This window comes from Heteronotia binoei, chromosome 18 (assembly GCF_032191835.1).
Source record: "Heteronotia binoei isolate CCM8104 ecotype False Entrance Well chromosome 18, APGP_CSIRO_Hbin_v1, whole genome shotgun sequence".
Classification (NCBI taxonomy): domain Eukaryota; kingdom Metazoa; phylum Chordata; class Lepidosauria; order Squamata; family Gekkonidae; genus Heteronotia; species Heteronotia binoei.
Genome location: NC_083240.1, coordinates 25,734,043 through 25,757,722, shown reverse-complemented (window position 1 = coordinate 25,757,722; position 23,680 = coordinate 25,734,043). Strand labels below are relative to the sequence as shown.

Below are 23,680 nucleotides of genomic sequence, written 5' to 3'. Positions count from 1 at the left end.
TGGTTCAGTTCCAGCTGGCTTGAGAGTCCACAGGAACCTGAGAGAGCAGGGCTGAAATTTTTACTAACAGGGGCACTTTCTTTGCAGATTTAAAACTGGAGGCCAACCTGACACCCAAAAAGGTATATTCGTTCTCTGGAAGGAGACAAGTTTGGAACAGCTGAGAATGCAGAAGGGCAATAACCTCATTGGAGGGAGTTTGCTGCTGTGTTCCTGCCATCTCTCTCCTCCACGTCGACTGGTGAAATGCACAAACCTACCTGCCCTCCGATGAACAACTCTGTGTGTACCAGGAAGTATTCCGTGTTTTTGCTTCAGATGCAACTGGGTCATCGTTACTTCCAATGCAGAATTACCCAACCCCAGTGGAAAATGAATGGAAGGGCCACTACTATGAAGGGGAGTCTGATGGCATTATAACCCTGATGAGGTCCCTTCCCTCCCCAAATCCTTCCCTCTCTAGGCTCTATCACCCCTAGGATCTATCGCCCCCAAGTCACCAGGAACTTCCCAACCCAGAGCTGGAGACCCATGCCTTAGCTGGTAGAGTTGAGGGCTGACAGACTGATTATAGGAATATGGCAAGACTTCAGCACCTAGGAGAGCTCCAAGAAAGCAGCGGTTGTTCTACTGAAGCCCAAAGCTAAACAGAGGCCCTGCCCCTTGAGGAAATTTGCAAGGAATTTAAAGGGGCAGCACTCAGATGCAGGACCCCGGGGAAGGCCAGGGACAAGAGCTCCCTTGGCTTCACATCAGATAACCATTGTATTATAGAGCAGGATTTTCATGAATGATTTGTGGTAGCCCCTCCCACTTAATAACGTATTACTCCATTCACTCATACAGGCAGCTGCACAAATTTCCCACCGCTGGTAAAAAGAAGACCATCCTGCACCACCCAACACTCCATTTGCGGACGGAAAACTAGGTTTTGCAGATGCACGACCTGTGTGCGTTAGAAGTCAAGACGCGGAAGGTCACATAAATCAGAAAGCAGGAGTTGCATTATACATGGTTTATTTAATGGCAAGTTTAGTGACAGCAGCTATAATTCGTATCATCTTTTCAGGAGTGAAAAATGTGTACCTGGACGCCAGAATTAGCACCTAGTGAAGCACTGGAGTGGGGGGGGGGGAACCAAAAAAAGCCCCTTTTAGAAAAGTGCTAATCTAATTGGGAGCTCCCTATGAACAAAAGCAAAAAAAAAAAGTTCTGTATAGTCAGATGATCAACTTGCTCACAATTTAATGGCGGGGGCAAATACTTACCTTTGAGACACCAGGAAACAACTTAAAAAGATTAAAAGAAGCATACTTTGTTTTTAAAAAGACACAGGACAGATCACAGTCTTGGTCTTAACTTATTGCAAAATGCAGAACACGCACGCACAAAAAGACTCCACTCTTGAAAATGCTGCTTTGAAAATGCCGCCCAAAGCAAGTTAAAAGTTGTACCAGCAAGACCTCCACCGGTACAAATGAGACCAAAAAGGTTAAAAATACATTTTTAAAGAGTGTGCTTCTCCCCCTCCCCCCCAAGAACATTAACACTGTCAGGAGACAAGCCTCTCTCTACATCACGGATCAACTGCGCTCAGGGATTCTGGCTGTGGAAGTTTGCATCCCATCTTGTACTCACCCGCTCAAGTCTTCCCTTGGCATCCAAACCACCAGTCAGACATTTGAGAAGCGGGTTCATTTAGCAAGTGGGTGGAACTCTGTCTGCCAGGGCTTGTCTTGTTGGAATGGGGGATTCAACAATTACGAACGTTGGAAAAACAGAGGTGAGGAGCAATGAGCAGTCAACTGCAGATGACTGAGGAGAGCTGGGAGGAAGGGCTTTCAGGAGGGTGGTTAAGAAGACACCAAGGTGATCTTAACATGCCCTGGAGATTCCAAACACACGCAAAGACGATCCAAACATAGACCAAAATGTAAAAAAAATTAAGGTAAGAGTCTCTACGCTACCACTTTTTGGCATAACACCTGAAGAGGACACATGGCCAAGAGTGAACCAGATGTTATGTCAAATACACCGGAACAGGCACAGGTGGATGTGCTACTGAACACACTGTCAATTGGCCCTACCTTGGGAGGGACAGTTCATGCATGCTGCTGAAGACAGGCTGGAACGAAGACCCAAGAAGGAGTGTGGAGGATCTGAGAACGGTTCTCTCTGCTGGCCCAAGATCTCAATTTCCCTCAATGCAGCATTAACGGCTGCAGAATTGTCTCAGGATCCTTCATAGTGGGAACAATAAAATGTTGTTGCTTTGGAGTTTGTGGGGGTTTTTTAAAAAAAATTGAGAGTTTGTGGGGTTTTTTTTTTTTAAACATGCCGGCACTGAAGCATAGGGGTGAAGCCACCATTTCACCGCACATCACCACCTGCCCATGTCCTCTGACTTCTAGAGCAGCGTTGACCAGCTCTAACGCCAGTGGGAGAGAAAGTGGGCTCCGACCTAGACGATGCTTTAATCTCAAAACCAAGCTGTGACACGCAGCTGATGTTGCATGCTAGCACATGGGAGGAGGGTGAAGAGTTGTTTTGTTGCCTATGAAGACTAGCTTAGAAGATGGACTATAACTATTAGGAGAGGAGTGCTTATGCAAGTTGTAGTTGAGACCAAAAAACCCCCAAGTCTCTTCCTCACCATGCTGGGCTTCTTTTCCATTACACACCCCTCGAACAAAGTCACTTAGCAGCAAATCTGCCCTGCGGATGGTGAGGAAATCTTTTTAAAGAGCTACCATTCCTTACAAGATACCCATGCAGATAAGACACTGAACGTTTCAATCCTATGTACAATTTTAAATAGTTATTTTACAATAGATTTCCTTTAAAAAAAAAAAAACCCAAAAGCATCCTTTCAAAGGTCCAACTTGGCATTCCTCTGCAAAGTGCTGATCATTTTGTCAATCTGGGGAGGGCCAAACACACCTCAATTGATTTAAAAAACAGACCCTCATCTGGAAGGGAAAAACGTCACACATGAACCCCTGGGTGTTCCGTTAAAATTACACTGGAGTCATGTTAAAAAAAAGAAGTAGTTAAACTCAGTTCACCTTCACCAAACACGCAACCCTGAAAACAAACCTTTTTCTGGCTAAAACAAACACTGTCGGGGACCCCTGCCAGTAATTAGTACCACTAAAAAAATGTGCCGGCTTTAAGCTCATCTGATGCATCTCTCAAGTCACCCGCCAAGAAGCAAAAAAGCAGCATGAAGGAACATGTCTGCTCCTGCCCCGGAAGCGGCTATCATCCCGCATACACCTGAGGTTGCAACGGTGGCGGGAGTTTGTCATTCTCGACGTTTTCAGAGTCAATGGCCGCCAAGGCTGGGTTGGGGGGCTTGATCTCCAAGGGATACTTCTCGACTATCTCTTGGACTTCCTTGGCGACTCCATCGGTCCAGTCAATCAGATCTTTCTCCAGTTTCTTGGCTTCGCTCACGATCCTCTCCTGCCGCTCGTTGAGCTGGGAGAGGAGATCGAGGTTCCTGTACATCTGCCGGACACCCACGCACATGTCTGCCGACCAGTTCTCAGGTTCCTGCTTCTTTGGAGATGCCTGGCCAGACATGTAACGGTCAAAGTCCTCCTGGCTCAGGTTTAGCGATTGCGCGTCCAGCTTCTCTATGAAGGCCACGGCACAGCACTGCAAGAACAAATACGTACTCGTAAGTCTGAGGACTAGCAAAAATGGAGTTGCTTTCTGTTGCCCCAGATGTTTGGACCAGAACCAATGGGTTGAAATTAAATCAAAAGAGTTTTTCAACTAAACATTAGGAAGAACTTCCTGACAGAGTGGTTTCTCAATGGAACAGACTTCCTTGGGAGGTGGTGGGCTCTCTTTCTTTTGAGGTTTTTAAACAGAGGCTTTTTGGCAATCAATAACAGGAAAAGGCTTTTTTTTCCTGCTCAAAATTATGAGTGGCTTATAAGAAATTCATAATTATTTTTCTTCATGAGGCCTCATTGCTTACATTTTGAGAGCATCATGCCAACTTTAGAAGTGATGGCTTTATTCCATATAAAAGAAAAATGATTGGCAGCTCCTTATAGAAAATTAAAAAGTAAATTCCAACAATAGGCAGTTCCTTCATGGAGAGTGGTTTGGCCAGCACAGAAATGGAGGGCTTTGTGTAAGGTTTAAAAAAGTGACTGGCTTACTCCTTCACTACATACAGCTCAACAGGAAGAAGAAATTAATACCAAAGAAGTGGCAACATGAAACGCATCTATTATTGTGAGTTTATTGCATGCTGTATGATTAGTCAACAATGAGCTCTGTGGAAAATTGTTTTTATTGTCTATTATTGCAAATAATAAGTATGGTAGCCCTTATATCACAGTTCTATTTTGTATTTCTTGGAATATTTCTCAACTATGATCCCATAATTGTTTTTTTGATTCTTTGAATTAGGCATATCTTGAGAAGGAGGGCAGGAAGGGCTGCATCAGTGATTAGTTCTCGTGGCCCTTTCTTATACATCCAGGGGAATGCTTAGGTGGACAGTTCTAACAAAAACATCTTTTACTGTGAACATGCATCTCCTTCAACAAACTCCTTATATGATTTACATCAAAGAGGCTGTTGATGAGAACTGCACAGAAGCTGACAGTTTTAGTATGAAAACGGTTTAAGCTGCTCTGTGTTGTTATGCTCTGGCTGGGTTTTAATTAAAAACTTTTAATGTCTTATTATGTAAGCTGACTCAAGAAGGTTTTTCTAGAGTGGCAGCATAAGTATTTTCTAAACAAGTGAACAAACCCCAAAATTTAGTCTGAACGCACACATGCACAAGCGTGCCTATGCATGCACACAGAGTAAAATGGCCACCCAGGCAATAAGTGACAGATAGTAGCACTTTATTTGAAGTACAGATCTCCAAAGCTGCCTTCCTAAAGAGTGTCATGCCCTAATTTACACCAGTGTGTATTCATTAACTCTGCTGAGTCAAGACAGCAAAAAAGTCAAGCGCACCAACAGGACGGAGGATCACCTAAACGATGGAATGGTTTCATACTTCCAGCACCAAAGATACCCACTGTGCGTAAATTAGACAAGCAAGGAACCCACACCTATTGCAGAGGATTCTGGGAACTATTCTGTGTTACATTTCAGAAGACGACGATGACATTGGATTTATATTCCACCTTCCACTCTGATTCAGAGTCTCAGAGCAGCTCACAATCTCCTTTACCTTTCTCTCCCACAACAGACACCCTGTGAGGTGGGTGGGGCTGAGAGAGCTCTCCCAGAAGTTGCCCTTTCAAGGGCAGCTCCTACAAGAGCTATGGCTAACCCAAGGCCATTCCAGTAGCTGCAAGTGGAGGAGTGGAAAATCAAACCTGGTTCTCCCAGATAAGAGTCTGCACACTTAATCACTACACCAAACTGGTAGACTACAAGGATAGCTCTTGCTGGATCTGAGCAAGGGGTCAACAAGTTCAACCAGGTGGTTTCCAACAGGGGGTCCAGGAGATGTTTCCGGGATGCCCCTAAGCAGGTAATACAATCTGTGAGTGACACTAGCCATGTACATCAGCCCTAATCTTTGCTCTAGTGAACTGAGTGAAGGTTCTTAGAACAGCTGCAGGCTGGAGGAAGATCAGCAATGACCAGCTGCCTTTACTGCAGCAGGCTTACCATCACCGATCTCCTCATTGCTAAAAACCTAGGTTCCCTTCAAAGAACAAAGAACACAGCTGACTTATGGCACTTTGAAAGCAAGAGATGTTCAGAGATGGTTTGCCATTGCCTGCCTCTGCGTCATGACCCTGGCATTTCTTGCTGGTCTCCCATCCAAATGCTGACCAGGACTAACCCTGCTTAGCTTCCAAGACCTACCGAGAAAGGGTTAGCCTAGCCATACAGGTCAGGGCAGAAAGAACCCCAGAAAAGTCCACAGGGACGGGAACAGCACCTCTCAAGCTGCTAAAGACAGACAGGCGCCCTATTCTGCCCCAATACTGACAGCTGGACTCACCAGGTTAGTGAAGTAATAGCCATCCTCCCCTGTCATGAGCCTGCTGGGATTGCAAAACCGAGTGATGTACTGGATGTTGGACTGCAGGCGGGGCGGGTTGCCCTTCAGAACGATGTAAATGAGGGTGGGCAGGAAGTCATCCGCGGAGGCCGGCTCGTTCTTCGTGGTCCGGATGGCAGTGAAGATGTGCTTGCTGCAGCTGGTGATGCAGGCCAGCTTGTCACGCGGGACCCGCTTCGAATCCATCTCAATGATGTCTGTGAGATGGAAAGAAGCCCAGGAGGGTCGAGAGAGTGAAACACTGGCCCACAAACCAAGGCAGTGGAGAGAGACAAGGACTTCCATCGCTGTGCTGGCTTCTCAAATTCAAAGCACAACGAATGGTTTGGCTCACCCTCAAATCCAAGGGAAAATGCCTCAGTACAGAAATTGAAGGAGGGGGGGAGAAACACAAGCAGTGTCGGAGGGCTACTGAATTCACAGCCTGTTCGTGGTCTCCTTGAAATAAGTGTAATGAACTAGATGAACTTCTATTCTAACCAAGGAGGGCTCTTCCAACATTGACAACTCCAGAGCTTTTACTAAACCTCAAATATAGTGTTCCTTTCCACAGCTAAAAAATGACTGCCGATCCTGTAGTGCTTGAAGACAGTGTCCTCTGAGCTTGGGCAGAGTGATTCGTACCTTGGAAGAATCACATCTCTCCTCTCTGCATGAGGAAGGCTATCAGAATATATTTGGCATTTATACACAAGAGCGTATTTCACCTGTTCAAAGCACTTCCTGTCATATAACTACCCCCTACTGCAGTTGGACGAAAGAGGTCACACCTGCCCAGGGGTTGTTTTCAAGAGCCAAAGCGGCTTCTGTCATACCCAGTCATTAACTTCGGCAAATTCAACCACTAATTTATTTACTTTCACCCCAGCGTGGACCCCAAAGCTCCTTACACTGCTCCCCCCTCTTCCATTTCAACCTCCCAACAACCTTGTGAGGTAGGTTAAGCTGAAAGAGGGAGTGATTGGCCAAAGGTCACCCAGTGAGCTTCCGTACCACACTGGAGATTCGACCCTGGGTTTTCCAGATCTTAGTCTGACACTAACCGCTACAGAAATCTGGCTGCTATCCACTCTTGTTAAGGTCATTGTGTACCTGTGATTGCTTTCACCACCACATCAGAGACTTCAGGGATTTCCTCGTTAACAGGAACACACAGCATTTGTGGAGTCACCCAATGCAAAGCCCTACAGGGAGAGGGAGAGAAAAGCAGTGAGATGCTCTGCCACCACTGTGGAAAGAGCAAAAGGAAGAAGAGGAGGAAGAGATTAGATTTATGCCCCGCCCTTCACTCGGCGCCTCAGAGCAGTTTACAATCTCCTTTCCCCTCCTCTCTCCACAACAGATACCCTGTGAGGGAGGTGGGACTGAGAGAGCTCTGACAGAAACTGCTCTTGAGAGAACATCTCTGAGAGAACGGTGGCTGACCAAAGTTCACTCCAGCAGCTGAATGTGGGGGAGAGGGGAATCAAACCCGGTTCTCCCAGATTAGAGAACCACTACACCAAACTGGATCTCAAGGCAAGGGAGATGCTGGGTGTTAACCCAGCCCCCTCCCCGCGACAGCAGCACTGTGCAAAGGCCACCCAAATGCTGCATCCAGAAAAGCGAAATTTGGTGAACTGCATATGAATGACAGAAAGTGCTTGTGGGTGCTATAACACAAAATACAACAAAACGATTTTGTGCATTTTATTCTGCTAGTCAGGAGGGAGATGAGGAGCTACCTAGAGGCAGCGACAGCGAATCCTCTGCCCGCGGGAAACCTTATTCCTTCTGTTCCTTTAGCTTTCAAGATGCCCCAGGCACTGGCCATACTTTGCCAAATTGTATCCAATACCTTTGAGCCCCATAAGGACTTTACTAAAGACTAGAGACTTTAAACAAACAAGGAACAAACTGAATTCCACACTGATTACCAAAGTAATTCCATCCTTATTACCATACTTCAGCATCATACCCAGTAAATCTGGACTTGCAGGCCACTATGTAAACCTCTTCGGTATGGCGGCCTGCAAGTCCAAATTTGCTTGGTACATTCTATAAAGGGTTCTGAGGAAGTTGTATACAACATTCTTAGGAAGTCTCCCATCCAAGGAACTAGCCAGTTACAGACCCGCTTAACTTCAGGAAGACTTGCGCCAGATGTCCTCTGGGACTGGCCAGGCGCAACGAATCCCTCTGAAGTGGCACAACCACTCACTATTCCAAGTCAAGGCCTGTCCCCAAAGCCAATACCTGATTCTCTTTTGAACAGCAAGGTCCTTCTTCTCGTCCTCAGTAGTTTCTGGGCAGAAAACATACTTATACAAGCGGGTCATGATGAACTTCTCAATCTGGTCCATCACCATTTCCACTTTTTCCGGAGACACTGAAAGGAGGGGACATTCAAACACATATCACCACAACACAAAGGGCTTTCTCTTGTGATCTAAGAAACTGTTAAACAGAGTCCACGCTAGGGGCTAACTGCATTTAAAAAAAATCCCTCTGTGTTTCCTGTTTTCTAGACTGGGCCAAAGGCTCCTTTGCACATTAAGCTTGAAAACTGATAAAACAGGAGCTTCACTTCCAGGAATGGATCAGGCTTGTTTCCGAATCACGGCTTTTCTCGTGCACAAAGGGGCAAGCTGTTCCCCAACCTCTTCGGGGGCAGCAAGTGCATTTTTTTCTTGGATCAAACACACTCCCGTCTGTGGTGAGGCTGAGGAGACCCCCTCGCAAATGCACGAAATAGATCAGGCGTGAAAAGGGTACATCTGAATCTGTTGAAGGAATGGGAGCCTGCCTCTCCTTCCCTTTCCCCTCGGAGCCCTCTCACGGAAATGGCAGTACCTTTCCAGCGGGCGTGCAGCTTATCTGCCACGTTCTGATAGAAGTCCTGGGTGTATTCAGACTGTTCTTCAATACTCAGCTCCTGCAAGAAGAGGCCGTCAACCAAGTGCAAGGGAACTGGCAGAAAAAGAAATTCCAGTTGCATCCCCACCCTCACAGAAGCTACACACATACACAGAAACACCAAGGAACACACTTTACTTGTTGACACCCTTCCCTTTCCTTAGGTGAGCAGCTAACCTGCACTTCCAAAGCTCTCCCCTTCTTCAAGTCCAGCCCACCTCCAGCTCCTTTCCGGCCACCCTGCCCTCCAGTTCCAGCATGCTCTTCGATGTGTGCGCCCAACCAAGCAGACTATGTGGCAGGGCTAAAGGGCTTCATGTCCCAAACCCTTCGCAGGAGAAGACACCGCAAACCACAGATATTGTAAAGACAGCAAAAAGCTCTCCGAGCCCACTGCTGGCTTCACTCTGTGGACTGAGAGATATAAAGGGAGTGTAGAGATATAAAGACCATGGGTGAGGGGGAAGAATCCCAACAGAAACAGAAGGTTCTTTGGGATACCTTAGGCAGGCATGTCAAACATGTGGCCCGGGGGGCCGAATCAGGTTCCCAGAGAGTTCCTATCAGGCCCCCGAGCAACTGGCTGTCATCTGCTTCCTTCTCCCTCTCTCTTGCTTCCTTCCTCATAACAGCTTGCTTTGCAAGGCTTGCTCAATCGCACAGGAACTACAGAGCAAAACCTCGATTTTCTCCATTGGCTGAGGCTCCTCCCTTAGGGGGGAAAGCAGAGTTTGCTTTGCCAGGCTCTCTCAGTCGCACAGCAGAGCTCCTGAGCCAAGCCTCTCTTACTTTTATTGGCTGAGGCTCCTCCCCCTTCTGGTCCCCTGGGGAAGCAAAGAGCCAGAGCTTCCTTTGCCCAGTTCCCTGGATCCCATGGGAAAAATACAAAGAAAGCCCTTTTAAGACCAACGAGTGCTAATGTTTTAAACGTTTTAAGGGTTTTTTTAAAAAAAAATCTTTAGTCATGTTTGTCTGTGTCCTTTATAAACTTTATATCTCTGCTACCTAACCTTAAATAGGCACACACATGGGCTGGCCCAACATGGCCCGGCCTGACAAGGTCTCCTTTATGTCAAATGCGGCCCTCATAACAAATGAGTTCGACACTCCTGCCTTAGAGGGCCAGGCACAGTTCACAAGCTCAAAGCAGTGCAACACTCCGCTTTTGTTTTATAACCATGTTGGTAGCTTCTATTTTCAATTTTTAAAATAAACTTTCCCCCTCATTTGTCAACTGCCAAAAAAAGAAAGACATTCTGAAGCATGTTACAATATAGCAGCTTGCAGCACCATCTGGGCATATCTGTAATTATTCTTTGATTCAACGCTAAAATAATGTACATACTTTTCCTCACACACACACACACACCCAAATAGACTGAAGAACACTGTATTCTACCTGACAACTGGAAGGCGATTTCTAGAGGCGTCAGGCATTTCCAGCCCACGTCTCAGAATTTCCAAATCAGGTAGTAACAAAAAAGGGAAAATATAGGGTTGTTTAAAAAAAAAAACTAAAAAAAACACTACTCTTAAGTAATCATTGTAAAGTGTCGATCCCATCAACAACATTATTAGAAGGAAAATAAAGGCACAAGAAGTGGGAGCCAAAAAAAGAAAAGAAAAAGCCTGTCATAATGAAATAACCCTGGGTGAAGGCCTGGTGCTTAATCCACAGGCCAGGTGCCCGGTGAATGAATGCCTGAGGGAAGAGGAATTTCACATTCTGGGTGCCACGACCAAGAAGGTCCCATCTCTAATAATGTCCTGTTTTCTCTCTGTCACTGATTGGGGCCTCAGCAGAGTATCTTCAGTGCAAAGCAGGCTCACACAGGAGTAAGTGATCCTTTAAATATACCAAGGACCTCACACCATTTAAGGCTTCAAAGAACGCCTTTCACATTCATTGTCAACATTTCCCAACTTCTGGGTTGTAGGCTGGCCCTCTGTAATGGCCACCCTTATCCTTTCCATTGCTCCCTTCTGAATTTTGGAAACCACAATCTGGCCCCTGGAAACAGCCTCATCCATATCATACGTTAGTTGGTCTTTTTTCTTCACTGCATGTACATGCTGAGCAAGTGAAACACGTCCTGATGGTTACCAGAGTGAGTCGCTTAGAATCTTACGGGGGCATCTGGGAATAATGAGGAAGGAGCGGGTGGTCAAAGGCTGGCATGAAACCTCCATAGGCAAAGGGTGTTTATGCTGGAATGCCAGTTGCCTGGGGTTCATAGCTAAGGGCAACTGTACCCTTTGTACAATAGTAGTTGGTTTCTCAAAAATGTCTGGTTAGCTCCTGTAGAAAAGGGATGCTGAATTAGATGGGTGCCAAGGTCATCGTTCACCTAGGGCACCAAAATACCTTGAGCTAGCCTTGGATGGATCATCATACCAAGCAAATTTGGACTTGCGAGTCACCAAGCCAAAAGGTTGGGAACTGCTGCTTTTAATGCTACATCCACTCTCTCTGTCTCAAGTCAGGCGGTCCTGAACGGTTTGCAATTTCCTCCCAAAATAGTCTTCAGTTCCCATTCTGATGCCGCCGCCACCACTTCAGGAAAAGCACACACACGACCCCATTTGGGAACAGCAAAAGGAGCATAAGAAACCTGGTGCCCCTTCACTCTGGCTTGCAGAGCGACCTACCCGCTTGTGATGCATGGCTTCCAGAAACAGTTTGCACTGTTTGTAGATCTCCTGCCCGGGTTTGTTGTAGGTCTTCAAGAACTCACAGAAGTCCTTGGACACTCTGTCAGTTTCGATACTGACTTGCCTGCTTATTGGACTGGCGGCCTTGGCTTCCTGGACCTCTGCAGGGGAGGAAAGGGTCCAACTGTTAGCAATAGGCTTACTTGCCGGGTTTACCTCATGCAGCTGGCTCCTCAGCTCAGGGGTCAGGTACGCACACGGGCATGTGGAAGGGCCCGAAGTTCAGTCCCTGGAATCACTAGTGGAAAACCCATCAGAGCCCCACCTGGTGCATGACAAACCATTGGTCTGATTCTGTGCAAGAACCGGCCTCACATGGAATCCAACCACTGAGCCGTCTAGCTTAGTGCAACAACTCTCCAACAACAACAACAAAATATTTCCCAGTCCCTGCTACCAAAAGTCTTCTAACTAGCAATGCCAGGGTACTGAACCCAGGGTCTTTCGCAAGCAAAGAAAATGCCTCCAAGCTATGAGTTCTTAAAATATTCAACAGTATATGACAAGAACGCATGAGCTATGTCAAAACTGTACAAGAGTTTTGATGGCTCCCTGCTAGTTGGCGCCTGATGTTTTCCCAAAGGTTTTAGAAGCTGAGCACGCAGTTTGCCCACTCTTGCGCCTCCAGGTTATGTAGAGATCTGTGCATGTCCACAGGGGCATTTTTAAGAGGTTGATCTGATCCCTACACACACCACTCACTCCGTTGGGCCTTCAGCCTGCACTGGTTTCTTCCCCCATCTGCTTGACAACAGCAGGACATATGAACATATATGAAGAACATATGAAGCTGCCTTATACTGAATCAGACCTTTGGTCCATCAAAGTCAGTATTGTCTTCTCAGACTGGCAGCGGCTCTCCAGGGTCTCAAGCTGAGGTTTTCCACACCTATTTGCCTGGACCCTTTTTTGGAGATGCCGGGGATTGAACCTGGGACCTTCTGCTTCCTAAGCAGATGCTCTACCACTGAGCCACCGTCCCTCCCCAAGGACAGCGGGCATGGTCTTCCTGTGCAACACTAAAGCAAGCAACCAGGAATACTACTAGACTCCTGGACAGATGCCTGTCAGTGTGGTCCCTGCCTCTACTCTTCCACCCACACTCAAGTTTTTTCAAGGTGGAATTCACAGGCCAGCTTGAAGAACGCTGTGAAAACTGTGACACTAGCCTCCCTGCTCCCCTGGGGTGAGAAGTATTTGCAAACTGGCAGGTTGGTGTTTTACAGCTGTGGTGGTCCAAAAGAAAAATCCAAAGTCACGAATGCAAATCCCTCTAATTAGGGTTTATTAGGGCCAACCCCACAGCATTTTGCAGTGCGTGAGCTTTCAAGCTCCCCAGAACTCTTCATCAGACCAAACGTTAGCAAAAAGAAATTAAAAGAGGGGGGGAAGTAGTTATTTCTAGAGCCAAAATACCGAGCCTGTAACCTGCCTATGGGTAAAACTGTCACCATGAAACCAAGGCCAGCCTTAGCTCACCTCTCCCGTTTTGGATGGATATAGGTATCTGGTCAACGCTTCTGGATGCCTGTCTTATTGATCAGTCTGCAAGGGAACCATCAGCAGACATCCTATGCAGAAAGGGGAAATAGCTAGTGTGTGGGGTAGTGGCAAGAGTGTCAGCTAGTGTGTGGGGTAGTGGCAAGAGTGTCAGCTAGTGTGTGAGGAAGTGGCAAGCAAATCAGACTCAAATCCCCCCCTTCTGCCATCGATGTTTGCTGGGTCACCTTGGGCCATTCACGTCCTCTCAGCCTAGCCTACCTCACAGGCCTACTGAGAGGACAAAATGGAGTCAAGGAGAATGATGTACGCCCCTTTGTGGGTGGGGCATAAATGTGGCTCCTGCCTTGTAGAATGGCCTGCCGCAGGAAGTCAGGAAAGCTGCAGGTCTCCTGCGAATGATGCAAAACTGAACTGAAAAGAGGGCTTTTCTGCACAGGCAAGAAGGAAACACTGTACAAAACGGCTCACAAACTGACTGGGATAAACGGTTGGGACTGGTGGTCTATGCACCTGTGTCTACTGTGTTGTAAATATGACCCTTTTATGTTCCACTTAATGTGGCATAGGAATGCTGATGCTACGCTGCAGTTCTTTCTGGTGGTTCCAGGCTTCTAAATATTGTAATCTATAAGTGACTGAAGGGCCCATTTTGTGAACTGCACCCACTCACAATGTGTAACCCACCTTGGGTCCCTGTTTTTATATAAATCAATAGAAACACAAAACAAAATAAATCAAACAACACTGCTACAACAGGGGGTAACCTAGAGAGATTGATTACCCAGGTCTGTGCATTTTCCAGAAAGGCTATCGCCTGCCAAGTAATGTTCCCTCTAAGCTGCAGAGTCTTGTGAGCAAAAATTCTGCTTTGTAAGCTACTGGCATTGAAGTTGTGAGCTACTGCATACATGAGTTTGCTCTGGGGCCAGAGTTTTGTGTTTCCCATGAGTTTCTTCTGACCTAAGACAAAAATGTGTGAGCTGGAGGCTAAAAAATCTGTGAGCTAGCTCACGCTAACTCAGCTTAGAGGGAACACAGCTGCCAAGACTTGGGATGCTGTAGCTTTCAGTGGCCACCTTTTAAGCAGGCTGCTCTAACTGGCTACTTCTTATCTTTGAGATTGTGCACTGCCCAAGTGATCCCCCTGAAGAGACAGGATGGGTTCAAATGTGCCGCAAAGAAGTCTCCTCACGGCTGACCTTGGGAGTTGGGGAATGGGGACAGCACACACAAGGGTTGCATTCGCTTCGTATTTCCGAACGGTTTCTTGCTCCTGCCAGAAGGACTCTTCACAAGCACCAACTACCTGAAATCATTTCGTGGGGGATGCCCACTACTGAATCAGAGACCTTTGGCGATCAGAGCAGGTGCTGTCTTGTTGAGCCGCAGTCTGTCTCCAGAGACCACCCCCTCCAACAGTGCCTTACCCTGCTCAGCTGACCCACATACCAACTGCTGTATTAATAGGGAAGGGAGAAGCCCTCTTGTTCAATGGTCTCGTACTGCAGAGATCAGGCAACATCCAGTGCAGAATATACACACGGCATCACCTCGAGGCCACAAAACACACCCGCAACCCAAACTTCCAAAAGTTTATTAGATCTAACCAAGCAGCACCGAGTCACCCACCTCTCAGCTTGCCAGCGAGCACTGCTCAGAACGAAGGATGAAATGCGAGAAGATGCAGATGGAGCAGGATGAAGTGGAAGCAGCAATGGGACAGAGAGAGAGAGAGACGAGAGAGGAAACACAAAACAAGAGAACGGTCTCAGATGGGCATCTCACAAGGGCAACGTCGAAGCACAGCAAAAGCCACCTGATGGGTAGCAACATAAAGTCCGAGGCAGGTTGCATGAGCACAGTGCAGGATGCTGAAGGCTCCGTACCGTTTTCAAACATAGCCACCTATTTCGGGGCTTCATCTGCAATGAAGTATAAGTCTAACAGCATCATCAGCCACTGCACGGCAAAGTTTAAGACGCTGGGATGCTGCTTGGCCAGCTACACTTAGAAGCAGACCCAAAAAAGTCACTCTGAAAAACTATTAATCTATACAACCGATAGTCATGGAAATCAACCAATATTGTTAATTTTTCTGCTACGTAGCCACGGGAAAGCTCCAACTCTTCAGCAATGCTTCAGATGCAGAAACTCAGTCCCTTCGTTCTGGTTTGCATCTGGGTGCTGCCTGAGGGCACAGGGACTTCCAAAAACAAAAGCCCTCTTCCTCAGCCTCCAAGGATTTTAAGTGCACTTTTATTGTTGCCGCTGTTCAGACTTACTGAATTTTTTTTTTTTTTACTGGTGCACATTTTTAAAAACATGAATGCATAAACTCACTGGAGGTTCATATTATAGCATATGCCAGCATTAAAGGGGGGGCAAATGGCTATGTTTGGCGTAGTGTAGTTTGGTGTAGTGGTTAAGTGTGCAGACTCTTATCTGGGAGAACCGGGTTTGATTCCCCACTCCTCCACTTGCACCTGCTGGAATGGCCTTGGGTTAGTCATAGCTCTCGCAGAGGTTGTCCTTGAAGGGCAACTGCTGTGAGAGTCCTCTCAGCCCCACCCACCTCACAGGGTGTCTCTTGTGGGGGAAGAAGATAAAGGAGATTGTAAGCCGCTCTGAGACTCTGATTCAGAGAGAAGGGCAGGGTATAAGTCTTCAGTCATCTTCTTCTATGTTTATAATCTGATCCTGTCCACTGCATCAGCCAAGGCCTGCCAGAAATGCGTGGAAAGCGTCACCCTGCTTTGTTTCCAGCTGTCCAAAGAAGCCTGCCTGACCTCAGCTCCGTGCCAGTGCCAGCAGCTCCTGCAGGCTGCGAGAACAACCCAAGTACGATGCTCCAGAAGCCTCAGCCCTTCCCTCACACCACGGAGCCTCCTGCACAGGTATCACTGTCCCAACTGGCTAACTGCCAATGTGAGGGCCATGATGCCAGCATCTACCCCTGAGGTGATGCATAACCCTTAGAGAAGCACCAGGTGCCTTTTGCTTTCAACTATGCTCTGTGGCCCCTTCACATCAAGCTCTTCTTCAGGAGCTCCTCAGACATCTGTAGAGCATTCACTTGGCCTTTTGCCCAGCTGGCTGTTTCAAACCCCAGTGGACAGGACACCTCCCTTCCAAGTCTACCCCCTTCCTGCTCAGCAGACCAGAGGTTTACTGAGGTCTGTAACCATGGGCTCAGACACTCAGTCTCATCTGTTCTTTGCTTCCAAAAGAGACATACATGTGCCCACCTGGTTCCTAAAGCATTCCACCATAAAGCTGATGTTCCTATAGCCCCTACTGTCTCCTGCAATGTGAATAAACCCCATTAAGCTAGGTTAGGTCTGTAGCAGTAAGGTAGCAGTTGCCACAATCTAGAAAGCTACGGCAAAGGGGAGGGCCCAAAAGGCCTTGCATGTCCAACAGGACACACAACATACGAGTCTGAAAACACCCCTGAGAGCGGACCTGGCCAGGAAAAAGAAGTAGAACTGTCCCTGGTATATATCCTCTGTCAGCAGGTGTAAGAACCAGAGCCAAAATGTGGAATGGCAGCAAAGAAAAGGGGGCAGGGGCCACTGGCTTAAAAGAGGGACGGGAGCAGGGCTTTTTTGGTAGCAGGAACTCCTTTGCATATTAGGCCACACACCCCTGATGGAGCCAATCCTCCAAGAGGCCCTGTAAGAAGAGCCCTGCAAGCTCTTGGCAGATTGGCTACCTAGGAAGGGTGTGGCCTAATATGCAAAGGAGTTCCTGCTACAAAAAAAAGCCCTGGATGGGGGAGAGAATTTTCTTAGGGCATTTGAAAGGTTACATGGATGTCATGGATGGGTAGCTACCCTGGAGTCTATTCACTGCCAGTAAAATGGTCGTAGCAGCAAACCAGAAGAAACTAGAACCTCCTTTGGCAAATGGTTTAACACAGTGATGCTCAGTGGCTCGGGAGTCACACGGGGCTCTTTGAAATACTCCTCTCATGGTTCTTCTGAGTCCCCTTCCCCAAGGTGGCACCTGCCCTGTCTTTCAGCAAAACAAGCTAGGTCCTTGCCTGGTGGGGCTCACAGCTGGCAGCAGATCACCACCACCAGAGGAACAGGTAAACAGTGAGCCTTGTCGCTGTGTGCAGAACTCATGCCAGGGGTGGAAGTTAATGTAGCACTATCAGCTGAAGATAAATGCAAACACGGCTCTCTGTCAGATGCAGAGCAAGAGCCACTGGTTTAACAAAATCTGACAGTACTGCTCTACAGGGAAAATTAACCTCTGGGTGCAAAGGAGTAATAACAAACACTGGGTATTATTATGTTTTGGAATAAGGAAATAAGTAATGTGTTTTCTCTGCTTGCTTTCTATGATCCTTCGTAGATTACTTCCACATTACATTTCATTATATTTCTTTTTCTTCTTGGATAATTGTGGCTTTTTTTGCCTTTCAGTTATAAAAAGGGGGAATCAGATAAATCCAATGAAGTTGAATGGAACCTTCATGTTTAAGAGAAGTATTGCCGGGGGTAGAATTGTAGCAGGAGCTCCTTTGCATATTAGGCCTCACCCTCCTGATGTAGCAAATCCTCCAAGAGCTTACAAGGTACTTTTTTTTTAAGCTCTTGGAGGACTGGCTACATCAGGGGTGTATGGCCTAATATGCGAAGGAGCTCCTGCTAGAATTCCACCCCTGAGTATCAGGTAGTAGTGACAAACAACGGAAGGACAGCTGCCCAGATGCTTGCATGGGGGCTTCAAGGAATCCAACTGGCCACTGGTAGGGGAAAGGAGGCTGTATTAGATGGACCTCTGATCTGATCCAGCAGAGGTCACCTTGTGCTCTTTATGGCTAGGCGCTTCTAATTGCATAGCTTTCCCAAGGTAAGCAATGGATGCAACTGCAGCTTGTGACATTCTGACAACCTGAGAGATAAGAACAACAGAAGAGCCCTGCTGGATCAGACCAGCGGTCCATCTAGTTCAGAACTTACATCATCTAACAGACCTCCCTGCACTGACCAACTATTTGGACTGCTAGCTATCAGGCCTACAGCTATGACATCTATGACACTTATGGTATCTATATCTTAATCTGTAAAACGCGCTGTACCAGCCATGCTGCATATTTTGATTGTTCGTTGATTTTTTATGGTTTTATTGTTGGATTTTTTTTTTACTGTTTTATTGTGCTTGTGATCCACCCTGAGCCCATTATGGAGAAGGGCGGACTATAAATCTACTAAAATAAATAAGGACCCCGCCTCACACAGTAGCCAACGAGTTCCTCTTCAGGGCCAAAAAACAGGGTACAGAAGCTGCCTCCTGGCTGTGAGATTCAGAGGATTCGTGCCTCTGAAAACTGAGGTGTCCCTCAGTCATCACGGTGAGTAGCCACTGATAGACCTATTCTCTATGAATCTATCTAATTCCCTTATAACACCGATAAGGTTCCTCCCTGCGTGATGCATGGGGAGAAAGGGCAGTGAAGTAGGGCTGAGGGTGAAAGAGATGACATGCCTGACTAAGGATCAGATGAGGGAAAGAGCATAAGTCAACTTGCCCTGCTTCAGGGGCACTCTCCATGTGATACAGCTACAACCAAACCCTCAAGTTGCTCATGCCGCCCCAAGTCCTACTCGGAGACTCATCTTGAGATTTTTGTAGATTTGTAACAGCCAATGGCTAATTACAATAAATGAACTGGAACTGGACTCATCGCACAAGCAGCACCCCCAGAGCCACCTGGTTTTTATCAAAGGGCTCTACAGCGTGTTTTTTAAAACCAGACAACTTTCTTGATGCATTTATAACAAAACAAAAAAATAGTCACTAGGAGGCCACGGGAAGATAGGCGTCTCAACACCACAGGAGAAACAAATTTAATGAACACAAAGGAAGGGTTGGGGTTTTTTTGAACACACAAAGACCTTGCTACTTGGGAGTCACAACACCACAGCAAAACACAACACACACTGCAGACTCTAGTTGCACTGATTCTGCATCTAGCTGACTTGACTCGTTGGGGCAGCTCTATGTTCTTTAGCAAGCCTCCATGTGGTATGAAGCTACTTACCAAAAAAAGGGCCCCATTTGAAGAGGCCAGGAGCAAGAAAGAAGGAGGGTCTCAACACCACAAGACGCACACACACACACAGAGAAGGGTATCACAAAAATACAAACCTCTGCAAAACTGGCACACAAACCATCTTTAGGTCACTTCCATATGGGAAAATGAGCAACATCGTATGTGCTACGGTTGTGTCAATGCTTTCTCTAGCAAGTCACATGGCAGGAACCTGAATGTTCCTCAAGCCACTAGAAGTATGTTGTTTTTTCTGTACAAGCCTCTGACAGCCGATGGGTGAAGTCTCTAAAGATTCAGCCAAAACTGCTGAGGAATAAGTACCTCTGTCACCAGACAACGCAAAATATACGCTGCTACTTATTGCATTCCTGCCTTCTTTTATCTTGGGGGAGGGGGTAGTAATTTAGTTGACCAACTGGACATTAAAAATACTGCCAGCGAGTGTTTGAACTGCAAATACTTTTTGCAAAAGTCTGTTTACAACAAAACAAAACTCGAACATTGCGTATCCAGAGAGACAAATTCCAGAAGAGCAAAGAGAAGCCCGAGGAACTCAAAATGAAGATTCCATGTTCAGGGACAGTCTACTGCCAAACCCTGGGGACAAGGAAGATCTGTTGCCTTCGTGGCATGTTCCTTGGCTTCCAGAGGCATCCCACTGGCAGAAACAGGCTGTTGGACTAAGTGCACCTTTACTCTGATCCAGTGAGGCTTGTCTTAGGTCCTTATTAGCCACGTCAGTTTGGAACAGAACTTCCACAGAGAGAGGCAGTGTGCTACTAGTGGCAAGGACCAGCCAAAAGGAAGCTCTTGCTTGTGTGACCCCCTTTTGGACTTCCCCTGTAAAGTGTCTGCTAGTCTTAGCTTGGGACAGGTAGCAAAGCTAGATGGACCCCACAGTCTAATCCAGCAAGACCATGCTGAAGACCTCATTTGCGCATCCCACCTTTCTATCGAGGTCACAGGCTGAGAGCAGACAAAGCAAGGCTGTGGGCATTTGGAGAAAATAATTGTCTGAACAAATTAAAAATCAGCAAAAAGACTGGGGCTTCTGCTACCGACAGAAACAAATTGCTCAAGAGGACCCAGGAAATATGGACTTGTCAAGACACAACCAAGCGCTGCAAAAATGTTCCATCATCTCCCAACAGGAAAGAATCCCTTTTATTGCTACTGGGTCCTGCAGAACCACTGAAGGGTGAGAATATAGACAAAAGGCAAACAAAAAACCCCTGCCTTATTAACAAATCAATATTTGGAAAGCAAACCGGGCTGAGAGTCAGTTTCAGGGCTGCGTATGCATGCACGAGGAGGCCACAGGGGGAAAAGGAGACAGTCTGCGCAAATTCAACTTTCATTTTTTTTTTAAAAAAAAAACACATTTCTAGCCCCTTTGTCTGAGAAGTTACAGTAGAAAGCAGGCACCTGCAGCCAGTGAAACTAGCATTCAGCAAACAAGAACATGGAAACTGAGCGCACTGCCTCATCTGTGCCAAAGGCATAAGAGTCCAGTTCTTCTTAGCTCAGGATTTGGATTGCCACCTTGTCCCATAAGGTGCCAAGGCAGCTAATAATTGTTTTAAATAAACAAAATAATAAAATAAATTGCCCTTGTGCAGAAGCGCAGTGAGGGACGCAAAGAGCCAAACTTGGTTTCCAGGTTCCAAAACTCGCTTGCAGTATTTTTCCTTTCCTATTAGTTGGCTGGGGGGGGGGGGGGCAGGGGGAAGAATATGTTTAAAAAAATCCTTCTTGTCTCACGTGCTGTTCTGTTGCAAGCACAGCTATTCATTCCCCGTTGATATGGTTTCAGTCTTAAGTAACTTCTCTAGCTGCTTTGATAAGATGATCCTTAAAGGACTTACTCTTCGGAAAGCCTAAAGGAAATATTTAACTTTGGGACTATTTCAGCCCTGATCTGGGTAGCCCAGGCTAGCCTGATCTTGTCAGATTTTCGGAAGATAAGCACAGTCAGCCCTGGTCAGTATCTGGATGAGAGCCCTCCAAGAAAGTCCAGGGCCAGGACATGGAGGCTGAATGGATATTTTTATCTCCATGAGTAGCACCATCGGAGACTTTTCCATGCAGCTACCTGGAGAATCTGTAACAGAATTTTGGAGAGCAGTTTTGACTTATGGAAGTATGGACTTGGGAGTATGTTTGTATATTTTTGTTGCGTGTGATTTCTAATTGTACTATTGAAAGTTCACTGCTGCGTATTTCGATATTGTATGAGAGGCGTCGGCTTGATATTATTATTATGTACTATGACGTGGTAAAGTACCAGTGAAGACTGTAATGTACTATTTACTGCGGGTTTCCCTTGCTTGAGCTTGACTACCCCCAGGACCTCGGGTGTTTGCTTTTTATGACACAGAGGCAGGCAAAGGAAAACTGCCTCTGAAAGTCTCTCGCCTTGAAAAGCCTACACGGTTGCTGTAAGTCGGCTATGACCTGACAGCAAAAAAAAAAAAAGGGAACCATGTCGAGCTTCGCTCGTTTTTTAGTTTCATTTCCCCCTCCCCTGTCCAGAAAACATCCTGAAATGAGATTAATAAAGACACTTCCTCATGGAAAGAGGTCAATTTTGCGTTCCAAATCCCCTGTGAACTGGTGGGAGCCTCCTCATGAAACAGTTTTTAAGATAGGTTTTCTTAAAGGACATGCCCTAGTTTTCAGCTCCTCCATTTATATGACGGGACTGCTTCATATCTCATCTCCTGCAGGCCAGGTTCACAGCGCGAGCATCTCGTCCGCTAACCCCTAGCACAACCCTAGCATGGATTCTGCAAAGCCCAGCCACACACCAAAAAAAAAGCTACTACAAACAAGCAGACCTGGCTAGCCTCCCGCTACGTGGTGTTACCTTCAGTAGGGGAAGGGAGTTCCCAGGGCGGAGTAAAAATCTCCTTCAAGTCCCTGAGAAGGTTATCAGCACCGCGCTCCTTCCCGAGCTGTCCAGGGTTAAGACTGGTCTCCTGAGCGGCTGGAATAAAACAGCAAGCAGGATACCAAAGGGTGACACAACAAGAAAGGAGAGACTGGATCTTAAAAGTTCCAGGTTTGGGCTGGGAAAAGAGGTTTTGAGCAACAGGCAACTGTGACAGTCCAGACTGCAGGCACTGGAAGGTGACTGCCTGACGGCGAAGGAAACACGCTTGATTAACACTATCAGCACGTGCACACTGAAATGGCACCTCTTGCAAAACAGGCAGCTGGTTTTGAGACCATTGCAAGACTGCACGTCTGCTAAGAACCCAGGAATGGGGGAATTGGGCAGGCCGCAGATAAAAGGTTCAGGGCAATAGAATGGGAAGGGGCTCAGCCTACCCAATGAAGCCACTGCTGGTCCACGATTATGCTGAAGGCTTATCCAGTACAGTGGGCGTTTACATGCTCACGTGGGTGCAACACTGGGAATGGATTATGAACTCCTGGCAGCCTTAGTAAGAAAAGCAATAGGAGAGTTCCAAGCGAATGAAGGTGAAGGCCAGTATGAATACACAGCGGGGTTGCATTTGGAGAGTCTCATCCTAGGACAGAGCAAGAAGTCATCTCTGCATGCTCTCACCACAAAGACGATACTGACCTCAAGCAACCAATGGCCTGGCTCAGTATAAAGGCAGGCTCGTGTGAATTGCCTCTTTTGGTCACTGGAAACCTGACCAGCTGTGCAGATGCAAAGGAACGTTGCTTTGGCAGCACCTGACCGCACAGCACAAGGATCTTCCCTGCGTGACTGAATATAAACTGTGCATGTAAGGAAATGTTTTAAAACAAGCTGCTCATAAGCAGAACCTACGCTGAGTTACTTTCGGAGTTCTGCATAGCCTCACTTCCTGATCCTGCATGGCTGGCTACTGCAGCAGCCGTTCTGTTGTTTGTGCCCACCACCTGGTGCCAGAGCTCCCAAGGTGCCCAAACCAATGTTTCCTCTAAGCTGCAGAATCTTATGAGCAAAAATCCTGCTTTGTGAGCTACTGGCATTAAAGCTGTGAGCTGCTGCAGAAATTATCATGCTCTGGGGCCATTCCCCCCTAAGCTAAGACAAAAATGTGTGAGCTGGAGGCTAAAAATGTGAGCTAGCTCACGCTAACTCGGCTTAGAGGGAACACTGCTGGGGACCCCTGCCCTACTTCAACCCCCCCCCACCCTGCCATGGAAGCTTGGTGAGGGCCTTGGGACAGTCGTTCTCTCCCGGCCTCCTCTACCTCACAGGGCTGTTGTGAGGAGAGAGACGTTGTAAGCCGCTTGGGTCTCCACTGGAGAGGAAAAGGAATATAATGAATAAACGTGAAGCAGATAAACAAATGAAGACCCTCTTATGACCTGTATGATGACAAAGCCGCTGATTTCTGACATTCCCTCCCCCCCCCCCCCGCCCCACAAGGACACTGTGGGCCCTGTTGTTTAAATGACACTCCTCCTCCTTTATTTTTATAACGATGCCG

General features: G+C 47.0%; 1 protein-coding gene across 3 annotated transcripts in view; it reads right to left on the bottom strand.

Annotated features, from left to right (window-relative positions):
• Positions 1 to 2,796: 2,796 nt before the first annotated feature.
• The window catches only part of RABGEF1 (RAB guanine nucleotide exchange factor 1), a 36,711-nt gene continuing 15,827 nt past the window's right edge, over positions 2,797 to 23,680 (bottom strand). Inside the window, exons 3-10 of one of the 3 annotated variants that reach the window (XM_060259029.1) lie at positions 22,096 to 22,215; positions 14,795 to 14,815; positions 11,600 to 11,763; positions 8,888 to 8,969; positions 8,291 to 8,423; positions 7,148 to 7,239; positions 5,996 to 6,252; positions 2,797 to 3,660 (exon numbers count right to left, since the gene is read on the bottom strand). In XM_060259029.1, coding sequence (XP_060115012.1) covers positions 3,262 to 3,660; positions 5,996 to 6,252; positions 7,148 to 7,239; positions 8,291 to 8,423; positions 8,888 to 8,969; positions 11,600 to 11,763; positions 14,795 to 14,815; positions 22,096 to 22,215 — 1,268 coding nt within the window. In that variant the 3' untranslated portion in view covers positions 2,797 to 3,261. The remainder of the gene's footprint in view (positions 3,661 to 5,995; positions 6,253 to 7,147; positions 7,240 to 8,290; positions 8,424 to 8,887; positions 8,970 to 11,599; positions 11,764 to 14,794; positions 14,816 to 22,095; positions 22,216 to 23,680) is intronic. The other 2 variants (XM_060259031.1, XM_060259030.1) reach the window with 2 other exon arrangements.